Genomic DNA, 22132 nt, shown 5'->3' with positions numbered 1-22132 from the left:
GGCTTAGCTTCTGGAATTACCTGAAGGGCCGTGGTGTGGCTCTTGCTAGCTAATCTAGGCAATACAAAGCAAAGTTGCCTGTCTTGGGTTCAGCCAGTAAACGGTAAACTCAGAGGTATCTGAGTAGTTCCCACAGTATCTGGCATAACTGTTTCATCCTCTCCTGAGAGAAGAGGCTGCTCCTTGGACCTGGCTTTCTGGGTCCAACATCCAGTATTTTTTCTCCAGAATTCGGACGAGGATATGCTCTCTGTTGAGAATGTTTGGCAGGCATGTTGGTTGCAGCCCCTGAGTAGGATTGCTGAGAAGAAATGTGGGGAAGGGGCTGGCAGCTACACCAAGATTAAATGGTTTGTGTGAGCAGCAAAGCCACATGTTGGCATTCTGGCCACATCAGTCAGATAAAGCCTTCCTTTAGTTCCTCAGCAATGTGTAACTTTATGCAAGCTTCATTTGTACAAGAAATGAAGCAGTGAATGGAAGGATATCCCTAAAGCTTAACAGGACCTCTGCGGCCACACAGGACAAATTTTTAACCTCTCAGTGACACATCTTACAGCAGAGATCCTTGTAGCTCTTCAAGAGTGCATTTTCTTGATATATCCCTCACTTGGACCTATGATTTGGAGAACTGCAATTTCACTGAGAGATCAAAAGAGATGGAACAGTAAATCCATTTATGTTTTACGTTCCCTGCAAGCTGTAGCTACTTTTTTTTAAAGTGCATACTGTCACAGATATAGCTAGGCATATAGAGGAACAGTCACTGGACTTGAACAAAGTCTAGTTGTGTTTCTGTGTGAAGAAACATCCTCCATGATCTGTTTCTTCACACAGAAACACAACTGATCTAGCCTCTCAACTAGGCATGCAACAAAGGGAAATTAGAGACTTAGAATAGAATAGCCTTGGAGAAGGGCAGAAACAAAGGGGTAACACAATTATATGGCCTTTTGTAGATTAGAAGCCATCTAACTCATATCAGTAGGTATTATGTGTTGAGGCACAGATGCAGAAGTGTCTGAGAATCGCAAGAATATGTAAGGGCCAAAATATATTAATATGTATGAGAAATTTGTAATCACTGTTTTTAAATAGACTTTATTTAAGATAAAAAGTAGCAAGAATAAACTAACAATGTCTATATATTTCAAGTATAGATAACTTTGTATGGTCTTTGAAGTTATAAGATCATTAGTTAGCTAAGAAAGTGGGACAGCTAGCTTTTGTTGGGAGATAATTTTAAAAACTTATGAATATGGGAAGCTGAAATGATTGGGAGCTTCTTCTCAGAAGGAGTTCCTTGCTTGTAGCTTCCTTCTTATCTTTGGGTGAGAAATTTTTATGGACTCACATAATTGCTTTCCTTTAATCTTCAGAGAAACAGCAATGGATAGTCTAATTTTCTGTTGAGCTAGTCAGTGTTAAACATGCAAAATAGTTGCACTGTAATGAAGAATAAAATGGAAGCCAAGATTTTAATTGTATTACTTGTATATTAGACCCACAACAAATCTAAACAGTTGTTGAGATGTACCTTTTGCCAGGAATTAAATGATCTGGTATGGGAAAGCTAACTAGACACCTAGAACTTCTTAAGTGCATGCCTTATATCTGAATCGGGCCATACCAGAGTCATCCAAAACCATTTTGACAAGATTCATAATTAATTTAAGGTTTTTGAGAAGAGCAGTCATTTAGATTTCTCACTTATAGTTTTGTTAATCAAATATGAGAGACAGGTTCAAATATATGTGTGACTGAGTACAAATGATTTTTCCACATCCTAACTTTTTCATTTTTTCCCCTCTTCTCTGATTCTAGGTCAATAAATGGAATTGTCAGAATTATAGAAACTCAAAGATCAAGGTAATAGTAGTGTAAGGCAAAATTAATTATTGCAACTGCTATATAGTGTTCTTAAATACTGTAATGTTTTACTAAGGAATGCTATATATGGCCCACAGACAATATCTGGTTAGTTTGTTTTGTTTTGGATTCTTTCAGCCTTTCCTCTCCTACGGCTTGGAAAATAGGGGTTGGGGGGACCAATAGAGTCTGCAATTCTTTAGCAATAATGTAAGCAGAGCCATTGCTGCTTATTGGATATATGTAGCCTGCTCTTTCATCCACTCTGTATGTTCCATTTGAAGACTATTGGTTAACCCATAGAATTTACTACTAACAGGGGATCCTATTAAATGTCAGCAGTACTGAAAATCCAAACTGATAAAGAGTTCTGAGGAACTTGAAAATTTGGTCACTGTTCTGTGATGTTTTGTTGGTCCAGATTTAAAAAAGAAAGATTATACAACTATTTGGAGAGCGGAGCATAGACCCACATGGCCTCCTACAGTCTTTGTCTCTTAAACATAAGATATATCTCAAACACTGTGAAATACTTGGGTTTTTTCCACTTTAGCTGGATTTCGGTTCCATTTGTGAATAATCTTTACAACAATTTGAATAAAGCATATTAAGGTTTGGTATCTGAAATGAAGCAAGAAGAGAGAGAGAGAGAAGCCGTATTCTAAAAAGAATGGAACACTGGAAACAGGACCGCTTAGGAATCTGGGATTCTTGCAGTGCCATCTAGGGTATGCAGTGCCAGAAAGATGCAGAAACAAGTGATTTCTGAAGCAGCAAGCTGCTTCAGAAATCACCTGTTAAACCGCTTCGAAATGATTTGGAAAGATTTGGGCATTATTTTCAACGGGGATGCTGCTCCTGGATTTCTGGGGGCCTGGGGAAGCCATTTTCCTTCTGAATCATACAAAACTTGGTGGGAACCTTCTCCTAATTGTCCTCTAACAACTCGTCCAAGTTTCAAACAATTGGACTTCTGGGGGCCAAGTTATGCCCCCCCAAGCAGGTGCCACTATCTGCCTCCACTCTCCATTGTTCCCTATGGGGAAAAACAAGGGGTCTTTCTAGGTGGCTTGGGGTGACTAATTGCAAGCAAAATGCACCAAATTTTCAGGGGACCTGCTTCTACCTGTCCTCCCACGCCCCCCCCCCCCAAAGTTTCAGGGAGATTAGACTTTTGGGGGCCATTTTATACCAAAAAACACCAGTTTTCAACCAAATGCACACATGAATAATAACAACAACATTCGATTTATATACCACCCTTCAGGACAACTTAATGCCCACTCAGAGCAGTTTAAAAAGTATGTCATTATTATCCCCACAATAAAACACCCTGTGAGGTGGGTGGGGCTGAGAGAGCTCCAGAGAGCCATGACTAGCCCAGCTGGGCCTCCAGCTACAGATCCAGAAGCACATGTCCAGCAGTGAGTCACCAATCCACACAGGCAGTAAATCCAAATGAGTCCAGAAGGCCAGCCAAGCCCCAGACCACCATAGAGACAGAGAATCCAGCAGGAAGTCTCAATGTCTCTAGGCCAGGGGAAAATGGAAGCTGACCAAATGCCAAGCCCCCTGCAGCATTTCAAAAAAGGCACTCTCCTTCCAAAGAATCCCCATTGGCTGGAAGGAGAGAAGCTGCAGGGATTGGACAATCCTAACTCTCCTCTCCCTTCTTTGATCCCCCTCCCTCCTCCCTCTTGTACTCTTCACCCCTCCTTCTCCCTCCCATCAAGTAAATGAGGCAGGAATCTCTGAAAGCAGCAACTTCTGCTTTCAAGCTTCCTGCCTTTTTTTACCAGAGGGGGGAGGGAAGGAGGAGGTAGTGAGTCACTCCTCCTCCCCTTCCCCTCTGGTAAAAAAAAGTGGGAAGCTTGAAATCAGAAGCACTTTGCTGCAGGCTGTTTGTAAATGTAAATGTAAACAGCCTGCAAAGTGCTGCTGGCTGTTCCCGAAGCTTTCCAAAGCAATCCAAATAGCTTCAGAAAGTTTTGCTTTGGGATTTCTGAATCAGGCCCAGCATGCTGGACCTGATTCGGAAATCCCGGATCTTTCCGATTCAGGGCAGATTTGGGTATTTTACCCGAATCTGAAACCCAAATTGCACCCCGCTAGTGCCATCCTCCTCAGGCCTATTCAATGGGGCTTATTCCCAGGAAAGTGTGGTACTATCAGTGCAGTCCTAAAACATCTTCATGCTTACTACTCTGTTACAAGCATGTAATTGAGTAGATGGAGGGATTCATGGATTCAAACAAATACAAGGAAATGTACTTCTCTATAGCCAAATCCCAATTTTTGTGGCTGTCCTGAAATATAAATCCCTGAAATATAAAACATTTGGTATATTTTTTAATGATATTCTTTCAAGTATTAAGTTTTGGAACTAGTTTGAATAAATAGCTATATTGGTATAAAGGATCTTATGGCTAAATCTTTTGGTTTGCATACCTTTTGTCTCTGTAAAGTTAATGGATATAAAGCAGCAAGGACTTAAGCAAAACACAGCCAGGCTTATTCACACAGTACACTGGAACAGTTATCCTGTTGCTTATGATCAGTTCAGAAGTGCCAGTGGGGACCCTAAAACACTTGATACCTCCTGCATATCTCAATCACTCATGTGCATGAACAGAGACATTTTTCATATCTGCCCTCTTATTTGCTCCAAGAAGTATTTCCCTTACTATCCTATATAAGTCCATTATTACTGCCTTGTGTTCCCCACATGCTAGAAATGTGGCTAATACAATCTTACATCCATCACTGGTAATGAAATGGAGCCAGGAGATATACTTTATGGCTTTTGTTTGATAGAGAAGGGCAGAGGAGAATCTTCCTTTGATGTGCAACATGTTTATATTTTACCAGCAACACACTAATTTAATAAAGCAAACTTTCATATTAGCATGTCAGGCTTTAAGGAACTTCTCAGCTATATCAAATATAAAAAGGTCACCAGCTAAATACTTTCCTTTTTTAAAAAAGTTAATCCTATTAGCAAGTCCATTGATATAACTTATTAGAAATTCTGCTTGCAGTCTGCTCTATGCTGGAGGCTTTCTGCCCTGCTGCTGAACAGTTGCACTATGAAAATTCTTCTCTGTAGTGACTGTCATGTTAGATAATACAGATTACTCTCTCTCTGATTTCTTTTGTTCAGGTAGGAAGGCTGAATGTGTTAAAATAGCTTCAACAATTTTACAACCTAGCTTTTGAATTCTATTAAAAAGAGTTGACAACATGAAGTGCTCTGATTTGTTCTTCTTAAGCACTCTGCTAGGTTGTATCTTGTATTACCCACTAATTGCCTTTTGATTTATTTGAGCTCTTCTACAGCATGTAACCCTGAAAAAATATTGCTAATATACTTGCTATAGCAACATACTTATTCACACTTAATAAAGGGACTCAATATTCAGCAACAATTGAAATTGATAGAGTTGATAGCCCAAGATCTGTCTATGTCATTCAAGTGTCCATAAATCTTCACATTTGCAGAGACCAATTTGAAATTACATGTGTTGAATTAATTTTTAAAAATCTGGTCCATGGTATAATTTTCATGTGTATACAGATGCAAAACTCACTTGAGGAATTGTTTTCAACATTTTGCCTTTAAAAGCCAAGAGGCAGCAAGAATCTCTCTGAGTAGCATTGTGGTGACTAAGATGCTGTTTTCCCTACAGTCATCTTAGCTTTGAAAAGCTGAGACAGGCAACTAGTGCAGTGCTGGTGAAGGGAGCAGGAGTGGGGAACTGCAACTTACTCCTCATAGGTGTTCTAAAGTTCCATGTCGCTTCAAAGCAGCGATGTGCTTTTATAGCTCCTATATTCTATTGCCATTTGTTTCTGGAGTACTGCAGAGAGGTGACAGTTTGAATCCAGCTAGTCACACCATCTTGAGCATTCATGTTTTCTCTTGGAAACAAAGCTTTGGCAAACTTACTTAAGAATGTAAAAGAGGTAGAGCCACAGGACTTTTCTCCCTGTTTTTTGCAGCACTCTTGTTTTTTTAAAAAATACCAATGTATATGTGCACTCTTTACCACTTAACTTTAATAACCAAACAAATTCATTAATGACATCAGCACCCACACTTGAAGTCTGAACTCTTACCACATATTTTGAATAAACAGGGGGAAAGGGGTTTGACTGAAAACAACACAAGCATCCAAGGCTGTGGTCCTGTGCATACTTAACTGGCAAATAAACTCTATTGAATGAAGAGGGACTTTCTTATGGATAAATATGCATAAGATTGTATTGTCGAAGGCTTTCACGGCTGGAAAACGATGGTTGTTGTGGGTTTTCCGGGCTGTATTGCCGTGGTCTTGGCATTGTAGTTCCTGACGTTTCGCCAGCAGCTGTGGCTGGCATCTTCAGAGGTGTAGCACCAAAAGACAGAGATCTCAGTGTCACAGTGTGGAAAAGATGTTGGCAGGTCATTTGTATCTACTCGAGAGGGGTGGGGTCGAGCTGAGTCATCCTGTAAGAGTTTCCCAGGGTGTGGAATGCTAATGGCGGGAGGTTTCACTGTATCCTGAGGAGGTTCTTTTGCATATGGATTGGTGCTTGATGTGCTAATCTTCTCTGCAGGGCTATTGTCGAGTATAGAGTGTTTTGTTAGCCTGGTGTTTTTCAGAACTGGAAACCATGCTCTGTTCATTCTTAAAGTTTCTTCTTTCCTGTTGAAGTTTTGCTTATGCTTGTGAATTTCAATGGCTTCCCTGTGCAGTCTGACAAAGTAGTTGGAAGTGTTGTCCAGTATTTTGGTGTCCTGGAATAAGATACTGTGCCCTGTTTGAGTTAGGCTATGTTCAGCCACTGCTGATTTTTCAGGTTGTCCAAGTCTGCAGTGTCTTTCATGTTCTTTTATTCTTGTATGGATGCTATATTTTGTGGTCCCGATGTAAACTTGTCCACAGCTGCAGGGTATACGGTATACTCCTACAGAGGTGAGGGGGTCTCTACTGTCTTTTGCTGATCGTAGCATCTGTTGTATTTTTCGGGTGGGTCTGAATACTGCTTGAAGGTTATACTTTTTCATAAGCTTTCCCATCTGATCAATAATTCCTTTGATATATGGCAAAAACACTTTTCCTGTAGGAGACTGTTTTTCCTTGGTTGTTTGATTCATCCTGGGTTTGATTGCTCTTCGGATTTCATTTCTGGAGTAGCCATTTGCCTGAAGTGCGTGGTTTAGATGATTAATTTCCTCATTGAGAAAGTGCGGCTCACATATCCGTCTTGCACGATCCACTAATGTTTTCATTATGCCTCTTTTCTGTCGGGGGTGGTGGTTGGAGTTTTTGTGTAAGTACCGATCAGTGTGAGTTGGTTTCCTGTAGACCTTGTGACCTAACTGAAAGTTAGGTAACAATCTGTTCATTCTATGAACAGATGGATGGGGTGGCCATGGGGAGCCCTCTCAGCCCAGTTATAGCAAACTTCTACATGGAACATTTTGAAAAAACAGCTCTAGAATCAGCACCCCACAAACCTAGTGTATGGTTCCGGTTTGTGGATGATACATTTATCATTTGGAGCCATGGGGAGGAAGAATTGATGGGGTTTTTTAATCATCTCAACAACATCCACTGGAACATACAATTCACAATGGAGAAAGAAATCGAGGGAAAACTTCCATTTCTGGATACCTTGGTCATGCGCAAAGCAAACTTTCAGTTAGGTCACAAGGTCTACAGGAAACCAACTCACACTGATCGGTACTTACACAAAAACTCCAATCACCACCCCCGACAGAAAAGAGGCATAATGAAAACATTAGTGGATCGTGCAAGACGGATATGTGAGCCGCACTTTCTCAATGAGGAAATTAATCATCTAAACCACGCACTTCAGGCAAATGGCTACTCCAGAAATGAAATCCGAAGAGCAATCAAACCCAGGATGAATCAAACAACCAAGGAAAAACCGTCTCCTACAGGAAAAGTGTTTTTGCCATATATCAAAGGAATTACTGATCAGATGGGAAAGCTTATGAAAAAGCATAACCTTCAAGCAGTATTCAGACCCACCCGAAAAATACAACAGATACTACGATCAGCAAAAGACAGTAGAGACCCCCTCACCTCTGCAGGAGTATACCGTATACCCTGCAGCTGTGGACAAGTTTACATCGGGACCACAAAGCATAGCATCCAGACAAAAATAAAAGAACATGAAAGACACTGCAGACTTGGACAACCTGAAAATCAGCAGTGGCTGAACATAGCCTAACTCAAACAGGGCACAGTTTCTTATTCCAGGACACCAAAATACTGGACAACACTTCCAACTACTTTGTCAGACTGCACAGGGAAGCCATTGAAATTCACAAGCATAAGCAAAACTTCAACAGGAAAGAAGAAACCTTAAGAATGAACAGAGCATGGTTTCCAGTTCTGAAAAACACCAGGCTAACAAAACACTCTATACTCGACAATAGCCCTGCAGAGAAGATTAGCACATCAAGCACCAATCCATATGCAAAAGAACCTCCTCAGGATACAGTGAAGCCTCCCGCCATTAGCATTCCACACCCTGGGAAACTCTTACAGGATGACTCAGCTCGACCCCATCCCTCCTGAGTAGATACAAATGACCTGCCAACATCTTTTCCACACTGTGACACTGAGAGATCTCTGTCCTTTGGTGCTACACCTCTGAAGATGCCAGCCACAGCTGCTGGTGAAACGTCAGGAACTACAATGCCAAGACCATGGCAATACAGCCCGGAAAACCCACAACAACCATGCATAAGATTGCACTTCACATAAGTAAGTGGGAACAGCTATGATATATATTTCCAGGTAGCCATTATTCTTGATTTCTCATCATTTAGATAGCAGAACCAAAACAATAAAATACATTGTTGATCAATTTTCTTTAGATATCGATAACAGAAAACCTGTTCAAAATCTTCTTCTAAATAAATACATCTGGATGGTAAGGCATAATTTTGCAGTGTTCTCCAAATTTCTAATAAAGTAATTCACATAATCTACAAGCAAAAATCAAGAAAAATATGCTGCATCTGGATGTGCCTGCAAAACAAGAAAAAAGTTTAAAAACTAGATTATTCAAGACATCCAGCCAGGGCATACTTTAAGGGGTGTTGAAAAATATGTAGCCTAAAACCTTTCCTTTAATTTGGCAGTTCATGAAGGAATTAGAACTGATTTGCATGTTACAAAGTCCTTGTTTCTCTCACAGGTCCCGTTGACCAGACATGCTCAGGGGATTCTCTTCTCAGAATTTAATTCCCAGGTATGTAGGCCTCACATGGAGCAGGACCATAGCGGGGGGGGGGGCTTAATCCCTTCTCCCAACATCTGCTTTTTGCCCCATTGGGGAAAGTTTTATACGTACTGAAAGGTTGCAAATAAATTTCCCCAATGGGACAAATAGCAGGTGTTCAGGGGGAGACTTAAGTTCCTCTTTCCTCATGAGATACAATCCCAATCCAAATTGAACCCACACATGCCTGGGAATTAAGGTCAGAGCATGGAATTCCCAAAAGATGTCTGTCTCCAGGACACGTGGAAAACACAGGGGTTTTGTAGCATGTGAATTGACCTTTAGTAAGTGCAAGAAACATGCTGCTGCTCATTCACCTCATTTTGTCCAGTGGGGAGAAAAATAGCTTTTTCTGTCAGATTACCTCTTATTACTTTTAACCAGTGTATACTGAAGACTAGGGCTAGACTAAATTCTCATTATTGAGGACGAGGGCTAGACTAAATTCTGGACATGTTCCACTTCTTTACTTTGTTGTTATAGAGATCCCTGATTCCAGGTGCGTATCATGCACTGTTTAAATCATCTTTGGACTTTGAGTTTAATGATTGATACAGGGATTAAAGTTAGAACCAAATTTCTGCGCTTTCTGATTTCTTTCTTACACCATTTTGTTTTCTAGATGCTTTTTAGATTTTGTAATTGAGACACCTAGTGCAGCTGGTGCAGACAGCTTTTTTTAATAAGCTAGTTGGAATAGAGTTAGTGTGCAGGTCAGCATTTGTTCTGAAGTGTCAGTCCAGTTTAAGAAAAAGCTGCATCTGTTCGGCCAATCTTCAATTCATTTTTTTCATAACCTAGACATATAGAAACGTAGTTTTAAAATTAATGTTGAAGCAATAGGAAATGCTTATAAAAGCAGAAAAACCACAGCAAGAATTAAAAGTACAAAGGCACACAGTTCCTGGTTTTGATTTTCAGAACTGTTGAATGGACGTAGATTTTAAGCTCCACAAAATACAGATTGCCTCTTTGTGACCCATTGATTCTATGGATTGCATGAATTAAAAAAAAATCTGCTTTTTCATAGAGTTGACCTATCTGACGTTTTAGACCTGCATGCTTTTGACAGTGTCTCAGGAAAAAGGTAACAATCAGTTTTACATTCTATGTAACAATTAGTATCGTATAGTTTTTCAGAAGGCCTAGGTAAATGCTGTCATTTTTTAACTATTCTTGCATCACTGTCTGCAACCTGATCTAGGGTCTCCTTTCTTAAAGTCCCCCACTTTCTACTCACACACCTTGGTAAGGAAAACCAAGGAAAAATAAATAAGGAAAACTCTATTTATTGTAACAGATAAAACCTGTAATGCTGGATATGGAAATTGCCCCTCCCTCAGCCCAGAGTCCCAGGATGAAAGATGGCCTACCAAGCCCAGGGCCTTTACTCACAGTCCCCTAAGAGTGCAGTTCTCAGAGTTAAACTACAAGAGATGAATTACATGAGGACGCCGCATGAAGGGAGTCGCAAACTCACAATGTTAGCCAGGAAGCTGAATTTCTTTTTCACTTCCTGAAGGCTCTGCCAATCTGAAGAGCAGATCTCAGGGCCAGTTTCTTCTCAGGGAATGAATTCAGCCAGCAGACTAGGAGGGCCCATACTAGAAGCGATTACCTCCAGTCCAAAAAGACAATCTAGTGGCTGACCTGTCCAGGAAGTGAGTTCAGCAAAGCCTTGTACCAGAATAAATGCGCTCAACAGCAAAGTCCTGAAGGAGAGTCCAGTAGAACTTGCTTTGTCGTATCTCCTGCCTGCAGTTTCTTCAATCGAGGCCTTTCCAGCAACATGACAGTTGCTTGGAGCAAGCACAAAGGCTTCCAAAAAGCTTCCTCTGCTCTCCTTTCTCAGTTCAAAACAAACAGCCTTCATGGTCCACAACCCACCAAGTTTACAGTGAACATGCAAATTAAGTAGTTGCTGTGCTCCACACAGCAGCCTATGTTCTCAAAGCTCTACACATGGCTAGTTACAACTGGATTTGAGTCCAGAGGCACCTTATAGACCAGCAAGATTTTCTGGGAATAAGCTTTCAAAAGTCAGAGCTCCTTTTTTCAGGTAACAGTCACTGTCATAATTATCTGTGTTCCAATCATTATTTCCTAACACTGAATGGACAGAAAACCTAGATAAATAGCTGTGCAAGGCAGAAAAACTCTCCAGGGCAAATGATTCCGTGAAAAACACATACCCATGGACTATATCACATTTTATAAGTCAAGTCACAGGTGCTAACCAGTAAATGATAGTTCAGTAACCATTCTATATGTAATAATCTTAATAGCAGAGGAGGCTGAAAAGAGAGTTGAAATTGTGGGCTGCATTGTGGATGCAGTTAGGATGGATATATCCTCTGCAACAGAACAGTACTTTTAGAAGAACGTATGTACAGAGCCATAGCATTTGTGTGTGCTATTCTCTTAATCCTACACTTTCCAATCTATTTTTATTCTGTTTATACCTCTAGAAATTTTCGTCATACATTTATCTAATATTGTAATTTAATTGGTATCATAAACCTACATGTTCTGACTATGAATGGTACTTTTTTAAAAAGCAGCACACATGTTTCCCTTTCAAGATACTCTAAAAAGTAGCCATCTGCTTATCCATTTTCTTTGTCCATGATGAGTGATACAGACTACCATTGCAATGGCCGGGGGGGGGGGGGGGATGCTGCAATACGGCTAACACAAAAACTCTGCAGAGACCCCTGAATCCCACTTGATATTTTAAAGTTTTCTATGCTCCCTGTATTTATAAATCTATTCTTTTTTGACATTAAAAAAATTAAACAGCAACGTTGCTACCTTGGGGGTGTTAAAAAAGACACACACATCCCTTGTAAATTTCCTCAGCCAATCAACTGAGGAAACTGAGAAGTCCTCAGTAAACCCAAAGCGGGAAAACAATTCGGGATAACCAAAATCACGAAGCAGCAAGCCACTTTGGGATTCAAGTGTTTAAATGTTTCAAAGCAGCACTTTTCTTGCTGTTTGCAAACAGCGAGAAAAGTGTTGCTTTCAAGCTTCCCACCCCGCCTTTTTCACCCGATGGGAGGGGGAGGAGGAACCCCCTCCCATCAGGTGAAAAAACAGTGGGTGTTTGAAAGCAGCAACACTTTTCGTGCGTGGCAAGAAAAGTGTTACTTTTAAATGCCCACCGCTTTTTTCACTCTATGGGAGGGGAAGTTCCCTCCTCCCCCTCCCATCAGGTGAAAAAAGCAGCAGGACAGAGTTTGAAACTTTTCTTGCTGGTTGCAAATGCAAACAGCTAGAAAAGTGCTGCGGCGGCTGCTGCTTTGCCCAACATTTCCCAAAGCGATACGAATCGCTTCAGGAAGCTTTGCTTCAGGATTCCCGAATCAGCCCAGCAATGCTGGGGCCAATTCGGGAATCCCAAATCTTTCTCAATAGGGCCCAATTTGAGTTAAAAACTCAAATCGGAAACCCAAAGCGCACACCTCTAGTACTCAGCCCATCCGTTAATGAAACTGAGGTGATCTCAGCCAATCAGCTAAGGAAACTGAGGTGTCCTCAAAGCCTACAGCAGAAACAGGGCATTTTTCTAGTGCAGAAATAAAAAACAGACACTGCTTCAGTTTGACTCCCTTGTGAGAGTGTAGAATTAAAGAATCAACGTAATATGGGGTTAGAACCAATGAATAAAGTAGATCTAGTCCTCATGAGTTGAATACGCAGAAAGCCCATTTTAAAGTTCACTTGTTGATACCCCCAGTATGAGTAAAACAAGTATGAGTAAAACGAATATGATTAAAACAAGATGCTCTTGGGTACCAGTAATCCAATCTTCAGAGAACTTCCTTCAGTTACCGTTACAACACTATAGTGATATTTTTATGCTAATTTTTAAAAAAATTGTGAGCATCATCATGGCCCTGGGGACAGGGAAGAGCCACTTCCTGTGCTAGTAAAAATGGTACTGTTTGAAATGGTCATTGAAATGGTATGTTTATGAACATACAATTCATAAACACATTTAAATACTGTTTGAAACAGCTGCCTCCACATCATTTTACAGGAAGTTGGGGGAACAATTGATAACTAAGTTAAAAAGGAAATGTGAAAGGTCCCTTAGTGTTTTGCTACATTTATTGTACTTGTTCTAAGCTTGCAACAGAAGCTGCAGATTCAAGAGGCACCACAACCGCACTTAGATAAGGTAACTATTTATTCATCATGTTGATTTTCTCGTTGATTAACATGAATTCCAAACTTGTGTGCTAGCAAACAGGTTGCTAGATTTTACTTGTTGGGGTCATTTAGGCTAATAATAGAACTTTAGTGTTGTTTTTTATAAAGAAATTCCAGTAACATATATTGTATATTAGTAATTGCAAATAAGGGTAGTAAAAAATGTTGGAGAGATGCTGTCTGCACCTGGATTTAGGAAGCTATTTGTCAGCCCTGTATACTAGTCTGTAGGCAATAGTGCCTAATAATACTTAACAGTTTCTTCCTTTAGTTCATACTGGGCAACAAAGTAGAAATAAACTGGGTAAGAGTTATTTTCAAGGATAGTTAGGCTTTATTAGATGTCCATTATCAAAACGTGTGTGTGTGTATGTGTTGAATTGCTGCAGCCTAGGGGATTGTATTTCATGAAAAACTATATTTTAAAATATTATTATGAAACTGAGCAGATTTAGTAGTTGACAGCATTGATAATTTCATGGCATCCGGTGTTCCATCAACAGAGCTTTGTTTCTCAGCAATACCACAATTGGAATAACCACCATCAAATGGTCCTCTTAACAGAAATGTGTTAGAATGGGATTCAAGTTAATACAAAAGCTCAGCGCAATGGATCTGCTGTATCAAGTCACGCACTAGTAGCACATTTTCTATTTTGCTTGTATCTTTGTGATTTGAAGTGATACAAGTGATATAATTTTGGGGCTGTAAATGGGTGTTCAGATTGTTGCCAATACAATATGGAATATTCAAGATGCCAGGAGAAAACACAACCAAAGTTACTATTTTTCCATTTTATAATATTCTCTTTTTTTCTGCATATGTTATGGCATAGCTTTGTTATTTTTTGATTTTTTTTTAAAGGAAGATATATTTGCTCCAGTTGGAGAGCTGATGATAATCCTTTATATATCTATTTTAGAGCATTGTCACATCTACATTTGAAGTACAAGGAAGCACAACTGAAGAAGATCTAAATGAGTTTGTTCAAGTAAGTGCTTCATACTCTGCATGAAGACCTGATTCACTCATCCTTTTCTCTATATGGTGAGGGGACAGAAAAGAGATTTTGTATGCCCATGGCTCTTGGTAGATTGAAATTTCTCCTTGGGAAGTAAGGAGTGGAGCTTTGACTTTTTTATTAAGAGAAATGTATTATTCTGTATACTTCTTTCTTAAAATCCATCTCTGTTCTGTTTGCAGAACTTGCTGTGGGAGAAAACTATGAAAGACAAGAGGGGTAATCCCATGGAAGTCATAAGACTCAAGGTTCAGTTTTTGCCGAGATTTGTTTTCAGAGGCATTTTGCTTGGGCATAACAAGTGAACAAGACATACGTGGCAATTCAAATATAAGCCTAATCCACCAGAATTCATTTGGAGCATAAAATTGAATTAATGACATAGAGCCAGTTACGATTATCTTCATTGCATGGGCAACACTTGAGATGCTGCTTGGGGAGTATCAAGCCCCCAGCCTCCTTACGAGGATTCCATGATGCGGCTGCATCCCAAGCCATAGTAGCCCTCCTAAAACTAGAACAGTTAGCATGGGAGAAGGAGCCACACCATGGATTCTCTCCCATATGGTTCAGAACTCCTAAGGTTAGCCTAGCAGCCCAGGAAAGAGGCAGTGGCTCCTACACCTCAGACTGGGCCCTTCTTTACCCGAGGATAGTTAAGTAGCAAAGAAAGCTGTGGAGGATTAACAGGCACATTTGCCTCTGCCCACCTGAAATATATTATAAATCGATCACTGCTAATGTGGAGCAGTATACTTCAAGAATATTAGGATTGCTAAACAACCAAAATATTACTGTTAAAGAATTAAATGTACAAATAAAAACAGAGTTCTATCATAGCCCAATTAAACATACAGCTACTAATTTTTATATATTCTTTGTCATTAGGGGCTGGTGTCTATCAAAGATAAACCTCATCAAGTGATAGTCCAAGGTGTTCATGAGCTGTATGATCTAGAAGACACCACTGTAAGGTGGAAGGAGGATGAACGAACAAATAGATTGGTTTTAATAGGTATGGGAAATGGGATACATATGCATTTCATCTGTTTGTTTTATAAGCAGTTCGTTGATGTTGGGGGCACATACCATAAAATATATAAATTGAGGCAGTTTCTGAGACATTTCCAGTTTTTAGTGAGATTTAGTGTTTGGTGTTTACTTTTTCTTGTTGTACGTGTGTGTCACTCCCTGCAGTAGTTTTGCTTCTTGCATTGTGGTGGGAGGAGGGTGACTTTGAAAAAGTTGGGGAGGGAGTAAGGAGTAGGCAGCCCTCCTGCTGAGCTAATTACCATGCAGCCCTACCCCCCTGTATGAAATTGGAGGGGCACCTGATTAGTCGATTCTAAGCTCTTGTCTTCTTCCAGAAGCATCAGGAGTTTCTGCTTTAATATGCATTAATAATTTTTTTCTTTTTATGTTGACCTCTCCACAGGTAGGAACTTGGATAAAGATACCCTTCAGGATGCCTTTATAGCTACTATGACAAAGAGAGAGGAAAATGGTTGATGTCACCTTCCAAAGAGTAGATTTTCAATGCTACGTAATTTTAAAATGAAGAATCTTGGACTGTGCCATGTTTTTCATGGGTGGCACGTTGGAGTTCTCTACAGTTCATCATATTTCCTTTTACTTATTAAAATAAAAATAGTAAATCTTTGGGGATTTTTTAGTCACCAGGATTTGTTTTAAGTAATGTAATGATTAATTTGCAAATGGCGGGGAGGGAGGAACACTTCACTATAATTCCCTCTTGTTTTTCCAAGTCACCAGAAACTTGTGCTTCTTTGAATTGAATCTTTTGTGGAAAGGTTAGTAATTAAAAAGAGATCACTTCTACTATTCCTAATAGTAAAAATAAAATTATACAATACTGGTTGTCACAATGGATTGTCCTAGTATCATAAAGCTAGAAGGAACTCAGATTAACTGGAGTTCCTGTATTAAAGCAGCATCCTCCTTCTCACTAAACCCATCCCTTCTCAGGAAAAGACTGACAGCTTAACTTAAATCAAAAGTTCTGGTGGACCACTGCCATGGTAAAGGCCTCTACTGGCCAGGAAGAAGCTGAGCCAAGTGTTTTAGCATCACAGCCCCCTCCTGTCTGAACTATAAAGACCTGTTACAGCTTAACACTCTCCTAATTATAGAAGACCAAAATTTGGGTCACAGCTTGAAAGTTCATACCCTGGAAATCTAGTTGGTCTCTAAGGTGCAAGTGGACCCGAATCCTGCTCTTCTACTACAGCCCAATGCAGCTACTTACCTGAAACTCACACAGCTACCCACATGAAACTATTTCCTAATTATAGTATACTAGAAGGAAAAGAGCCAGGAAAATTAATTTACAATTGTGCTCACCTCATTAAAGGAGTAGATATGATAGTCACGCTGAGGAGAAAGGGTACAGAGTCACTAACCAATGTAACCGACCGGAAGTTTTTTTCCCAAACACAAATCTAGTGACCACTTAAAGATGAATTACACGAGGAGGAGCACGTGAAGGGAGTCGCAATATTAGCCTGGTAGCTGAGTTTTAAAAGAGATCCAAGGCTTTGTCAATTTCCCCTCTCTACAGAGCCAGCGAGATAGCTGCTCAGAGGGTTTGTTTATTTTTATTTGGCTCCTAAAAGGGAAAAACTGACAGAGCCTTCCAGAGGCAAAGAGGAAATAAACCCTCTGAGCAGCTCAGAAAAGCTTGGCAGGTATGGAATAGTGTGAAATGTTGCTGTGGAACAGCAAAGTCAACTTTAAAGGCCAAATTATGCACAATGGTACATTCCTTTCCCCAGATCTTTTTGGGGGAGTCGGGGGGGGTGGGTATGGGACAGGACAGTGACGAGAGGGTCTTCTTAACCCTTCCCTGCTACTTGCCCATTCAAACTCGGCTGTCCCAGCTGCTGTTTTCCCAGCAATCTTTCAATACAGGGATGACTATTTTTCTCCACAGAGACTGAAAAGCAGCTGGGGGGTGATTGGCAACAGACCAGGGAGGAAAGAAAAGAAGTAACCCCTCCTCTCTTACCGCTCTTCCTCTGCTATAAGACTGATATGGAGGGTATAAGATGGGGGAGGGAAATGTGCTGACATCTGAAATACTGTGGGGAGATGCACTTTTTTTAGTCCAGGAGAAGATTGGTCCTCCTGCTGTCTTGAGGATGGGGAAAAGAACAGTTTCAGGGGAGGGAGCTATTACTATTTTCTCAAGAAGCATGGTCCTTATTTGAAAGAGGTCTCTACAAGTGGAAGTTGTCTTAATAGATTTTTCCTATGATGGTCAAGGGTGAGAATCTCTGCCATGGTTAGATTCATTTATGTCTAGGGTTCCCAGCTCCAAGTTGGGAAATTCCTGGATATCTGGCGAGTGTAACCTGGAGAAAGGGGGGGTTGGGGAGGGAAAGGACCTTGGCATGGCATAATTCCATAGAGTCCACCCCCCCCCCCAAAGTAGCCATTTTCTCCAGGTGAACTGATCTCTGTGGCCTGGAGACCAGTTGTAATTCCAGGAGATCTCCAGCCACTACCTGGCGGTTGGCAACCCTATTTATGTCCTAGGGGCCCTAATGCACAAATACCCGGGCATTAGGCTGTGACAGGATGTGACTGGACACCTTCCTGAGCATGGGGTGAGGCAGTATAATAAAAATAATCATAAATGTATCAAAAATATGGCTTTGTCTTGTTTTTAAAGCCGCTGTGGAGTACAGGTTAAGAGTATTGGACTAGGATTGGTGAGATTTATGTTAGAATCATCACTACCACTGAAGTTTGCTGAGTGACTTTGGGCCACTCTCAGCCCAACCTACCTCACAGGGTGCCAGTTAGGATAAAATAGGTAAGAAAATGATGTGTTGTAAAGCTGCTTTAGGTCCCTATTGGACTGGAAGAAAAGCAGGTCATAAATATCTGAATATGTTTATGTTAGTATAGAAAATGTCTATAATTTTCAACGTCTTTTTAATCTCCCGAAAATAGTTAATGAGTCCGTAGTTGTAAAGTCGCAGATGCGTGACAAGCGCTTCGCTAAAGCTTTCCACCTCAGGATCAGAGAGAGAAGGCATCCCCCTGAGAGGGCCCTTTCCCTGGCTTTTTTCAGGGCGAGGGCTGCACCTCCTGATGTCTGTCAGGCACAAGGGATGCAGCCCGCCAGCTGAGGGACGGCCCCGGCTCCTCCTTGGGGGAGAGACGGCTGCCACCGTCCGGAGCCGGGCAAGTTACGCCTTTGTAATGTTTGGCGCCAAAGCGCAGAGGAAATTCGCCGGAGCCGAGAGCGGCTGTACTGATGCGCTGCGTTGGAGCCGAGGGCGTCTATGAAATAATGTCGAGTCGTAATGTGGTTCACTCCAAGTAAGAAAGCGCGGGCGCAAGCGACTTTGAGCTGCCTAGCGCCAGGCTCGACTCTCGTTTCTCCCCACCTTTACTTAAAACAGCCATATCCACCAAGAAACTGTCCTACAACTGGGAAAGATCCCGTCCAAGTTAAACGCTTGTGCAGCATGTGCTTGACTGCAAGCGTAAACTATTCCACTGGTATTCGAGCATTTGCCCTTGAAAGTTCGGGGATTTAGAAGCGCTTGAGTTCCACTGGACCGTGCCCAATAATCTTAAATGGGACTGTTAAGGACACACGTTTTCCTCCACTGACTGTCTTGCCGCCTGATCATATTTTATTATATCTTGTAATCCTCTTCCCGATCGACTGAAAGTTTTTGTCATACTTGTAATTCGTCTTGAGTCTCAGTGCGAAAGGCGGACTTTAAATGATAACGCTGCCCGTAGTCGCGCTGCCCCTAGCGCAGAACCGGAACTCAAGCCCACCTTTACGTTCCCTGCGAAGACCGTGTGTGTCCGCGCCGAGGGGAGACCTGGTCGAAGATCGGCTTCGCGCGTCTTCGAAAGGGAAGCGCTCGGTTTTTCTTCCGTGCAGCCCTGCTACAACCTGACGTTTACTCTGATTGGGGGTTTCCGATCCTATCCTACCCACCAACACTGCAAATCACCGCCCAGCACTTGGAATATCGCTGCTTTATGATGCTTTAGCTGGTCCTGAAGTGCTTGTCCTAGTGCTATTCGGGGGGCGGGCGGGGGGGGGGGGAGGTCACCGACCTACACTTATAATGCAGGAGGAAGATTTGGGGGAAGTTTTAATGCCTGGCCGGTGTGGAGAGACTTGGTGGGGCTTGGGCAATCATGCTCAGCGCCAGAGAAACGCAGAACTGCAAAGACTTGGTGGGGCTTGGGCACCGGATTGCGGATCCCGCCTGTGCGGCACTTTGAGCGAGCCTTTCTCCTCCGAGCATGGCCGGCTACTTCCTGCCAACGCTGCCCGTTGCCGAGCTCAGACGTAAACCAGGATTTCCCCGGGACACCTGCGGGCGTTTGAGATGCTTCGCCCGTTCGCTTTTATATTCCAGTTACAGGGCTGGATCGCGGTCCGCGAGTGATGCTTTGCTGTCATATGGAAATTGTAGGCAACGTGGCAAATACTATATGGCTACCTGTAACATGCACACAGCATTGTTCCCTAGCCTTTTGATTAGGAAATGTAAAGAGACTGGAACAATTTCAAAACGAGAAATGTGTGCCTGCTCAAAGAATCGTATTGTTATTGAGGGGTGGGGGGTGGGGAGTAAATAATTGGTATAGGTTACACACAAATATATTGAAGAACAAGATCCAGGTCCAATAGCACCTTAAAGGCCAACGAGATTTCCAAGGCGTGAGCTTTCCAAAGTCAAAGCGCCCATGTATCTGAAAAAGGGAGGAGCGTTGACTTTCCAAAGCTCACACCTTGGAAATCTCGTTGGTCTTTAAGGTGCTATTGGACCCGGCTCTTGCCCTTCGACTGCAGAGACCAATCTTACACAAATATATTGAACAGATTCGGATCCTTCTTTGTGCCTTTTCCTGAAGATTCATTCCTTGTACAAAAAGCAAAAGGGTCCCCCATTAACATTTACTATTACTTTTTATACACACTCCTGCTCAGTGTGCTGTTTTCTTAAGTACCACATCAAGAAGTTAAAAGTTAACATATTTCTATAGCATATACTACTCAATTGATAGCCGCTCATAAGATAACTTCTAAGTTCCATTAAAAAGAAACATGCCTTCCAGGTGTGCAGTCTTACCAAGAGTAAGACTCGGGCGTATTAAGGTGCCTGGGAGTGAAATACGTTGACTCCAGCAGAAAACTGGACAAGGGTTACCCTCTGTTATTCATACCTCGGGGTTTCAAGCCCACAGACATAGAGTTTCGAAGTGGCTTCCTTTCAGCTTTCTTTGCTAAATTCAGGTCCTAGGTTAGGATGGAAAGCGCTGGGCGTTCTGGCTCTGATCTCTGTATTCATAGCAATTATGACTTGGCAACGTTTTTGTAAAATGCTGTTAACAGAAGAAATGGAAATGGAAGGGGGATTTGGTTTTGTTTGCTTTAGAAGGAATTCTTTTCCCAATTTTTCTGCATCCTAAATTGTTTTCGCTTTCTCCCCACTGCCGCCAACTATGATTATTCCATCATACTTGTACAAGGCTCATCACGTATTATTCCTAAAGGCTTATAAGTATGTAAATTTTCCCGTGGAAGCGCAAATTTCCATTGTTTTCTTCTTCTTTATAGGGCTGTGAAATTGTATTTGTAAAAACAAGTTTGTGTCAAGGACGCACTTTATTTAACATTTGCTTGATGGATGGATGCCCGGCTTGGCTTGCTGTCTAGCAACAACGGATCTTTGCCGGTGCTAGTGTTAAGCAGTTGTGAAGACTCGTTTCCTCATGCACAACTATTTGTGTAATTCTGCTTTTATTTTTTGGAAGGGCGATGCGGGTGGGTGCACGGGCTCGCTTCAAATTTTTGTTTGGGATTCAAGTCGTGAGAACTCCACCAATACATTTCGCTCCCCTGATGCTTGGGAAGTGCAGGATTTAAACGACCCATCTCGAAATACTTTCAGACGTCACCTCTTATCACAGCAACTCTTCCTCACCGTTCCTTGAAAAAACCTGACGCCCCGATCTGGCCAGAGAGAGCCGCGGAGTTAAGCCAGGCCCGAGTCCCTGCTATAGCCGCGCGCCCCGCTTCGACTGGACTGGCTGGTGCAAAGAGAGGGGCGAAGGTGTCGCCCGTTGCCCGGCATCACAGCTGCGCCAGGGTCCCTCTTTGGGGTGTCCGTTTCGTTTGGGGGAAGGACTTGCTGGCTGTGCCTGCTTCACTGTTAACAAGCATAGTTTCAGGCTTCGGCCGAGATGGTCTGCAGTAGAAGAGCAAGGTTCGAGTCCAGTAGCACCTCGAAGGCCACCAGGACTTCCAGGGTGAAAGGTGCCGAGAGTCAAAGCTCAGACGGAGCGTCAGACAAAGGAAGCTTTTGACTCGGGACCTGGCAGCGTGCGATGCCCGGGTCCCAGCCCCTTCCTAGCGCCTGCCCTTTCAGGAAAAGGGCCCTGTTTAAGAGCACGTATTTCATCGAGGGATTCGCTGCGGTTCGCCCAGTCGGTCCCAAGCGGCCAATAGGTTTGCAGGCGGCGTCGCCACTTGCCACCCCGCCCCCCCCTTCCGTCATGAGGGTGGCTCGTCCGCCAAGGCTGCAGCCAATGGGCTGGGCGAGGGGCTGGCCTCCCACAGGGGCCACGGCAGGCAATAAAAGCCCTGGCGCTTCTCCAGCAGAGCCAGAGAGGCCAACGGCGGACGAGCCGCTCCGTCCCCTCGTCCCTCTCCGGCCGCCTCGATTT

At 42.2% G+C, this 22132-nt stretch overlaps 1 protein-coding gene across 3 annotated transcripts in view; it reads left to right on the top strand.

The window, feature by feature from the left end:
• Positions 1-16250, top strand: part of LOC129334552 (zinc-regulated GTPase metalloprotein activator 1A-like) — a 32099-nt gene extending 15849 nt beyond the window's left edge. For 2 of the 3 annotated variants that reach the window (XM_054986720.1, XM_054986719.1), the window contains exons 10-16: positions 1825-1869; positions 10199-10255; positions 13300-13351; positions 14306-14374; positions 14587-14652; positions 15293-15419; positions 15840-16249. In XM_054986720.1, coding sequence (XP_054842695.1) covers positions 1825-1869; positions 10199-10255; positions 13300-13351; positions 14306-14374; positions 14587-14652; positions 15293-15419; positions 15840-15913 — 490 coding nt within the window. In that variant the 3' untranslated portion in view covers positions 15914-16249. Of the gene's footprint in view, positions 1-1824; positions 1870-10198; positions 10256-13299; positions 13352-14305; positions 14375-14586; positions 14653-15292; positions 15420-15839 lie in introns of all 3 variants that reach the window. The other variant, XM_054986721.1, reaches the window with a different exon arrangement.
• Positions 16251-22132: the final 5882 nt, after the last annotated feature.

This window comes from Eublepharis macularius, chromosome 8 (assembly GCF_028583425.1).
Source record: "Eublepharis macularius isolate TG4126 chromosome 8, MPM_Emac_v1.0, whole genome shotgun sequence".
NCBI lineage: Eukaryota > Metazoa > Chordata > Lepidosauria > Squamata > Eublepharidae > Eublepharis > Eublepharis macularius.
Note: the sequence above shows the minus strand (reverse complement) of the source record. Positions and strands in the feature narration are given on the sequence as shown.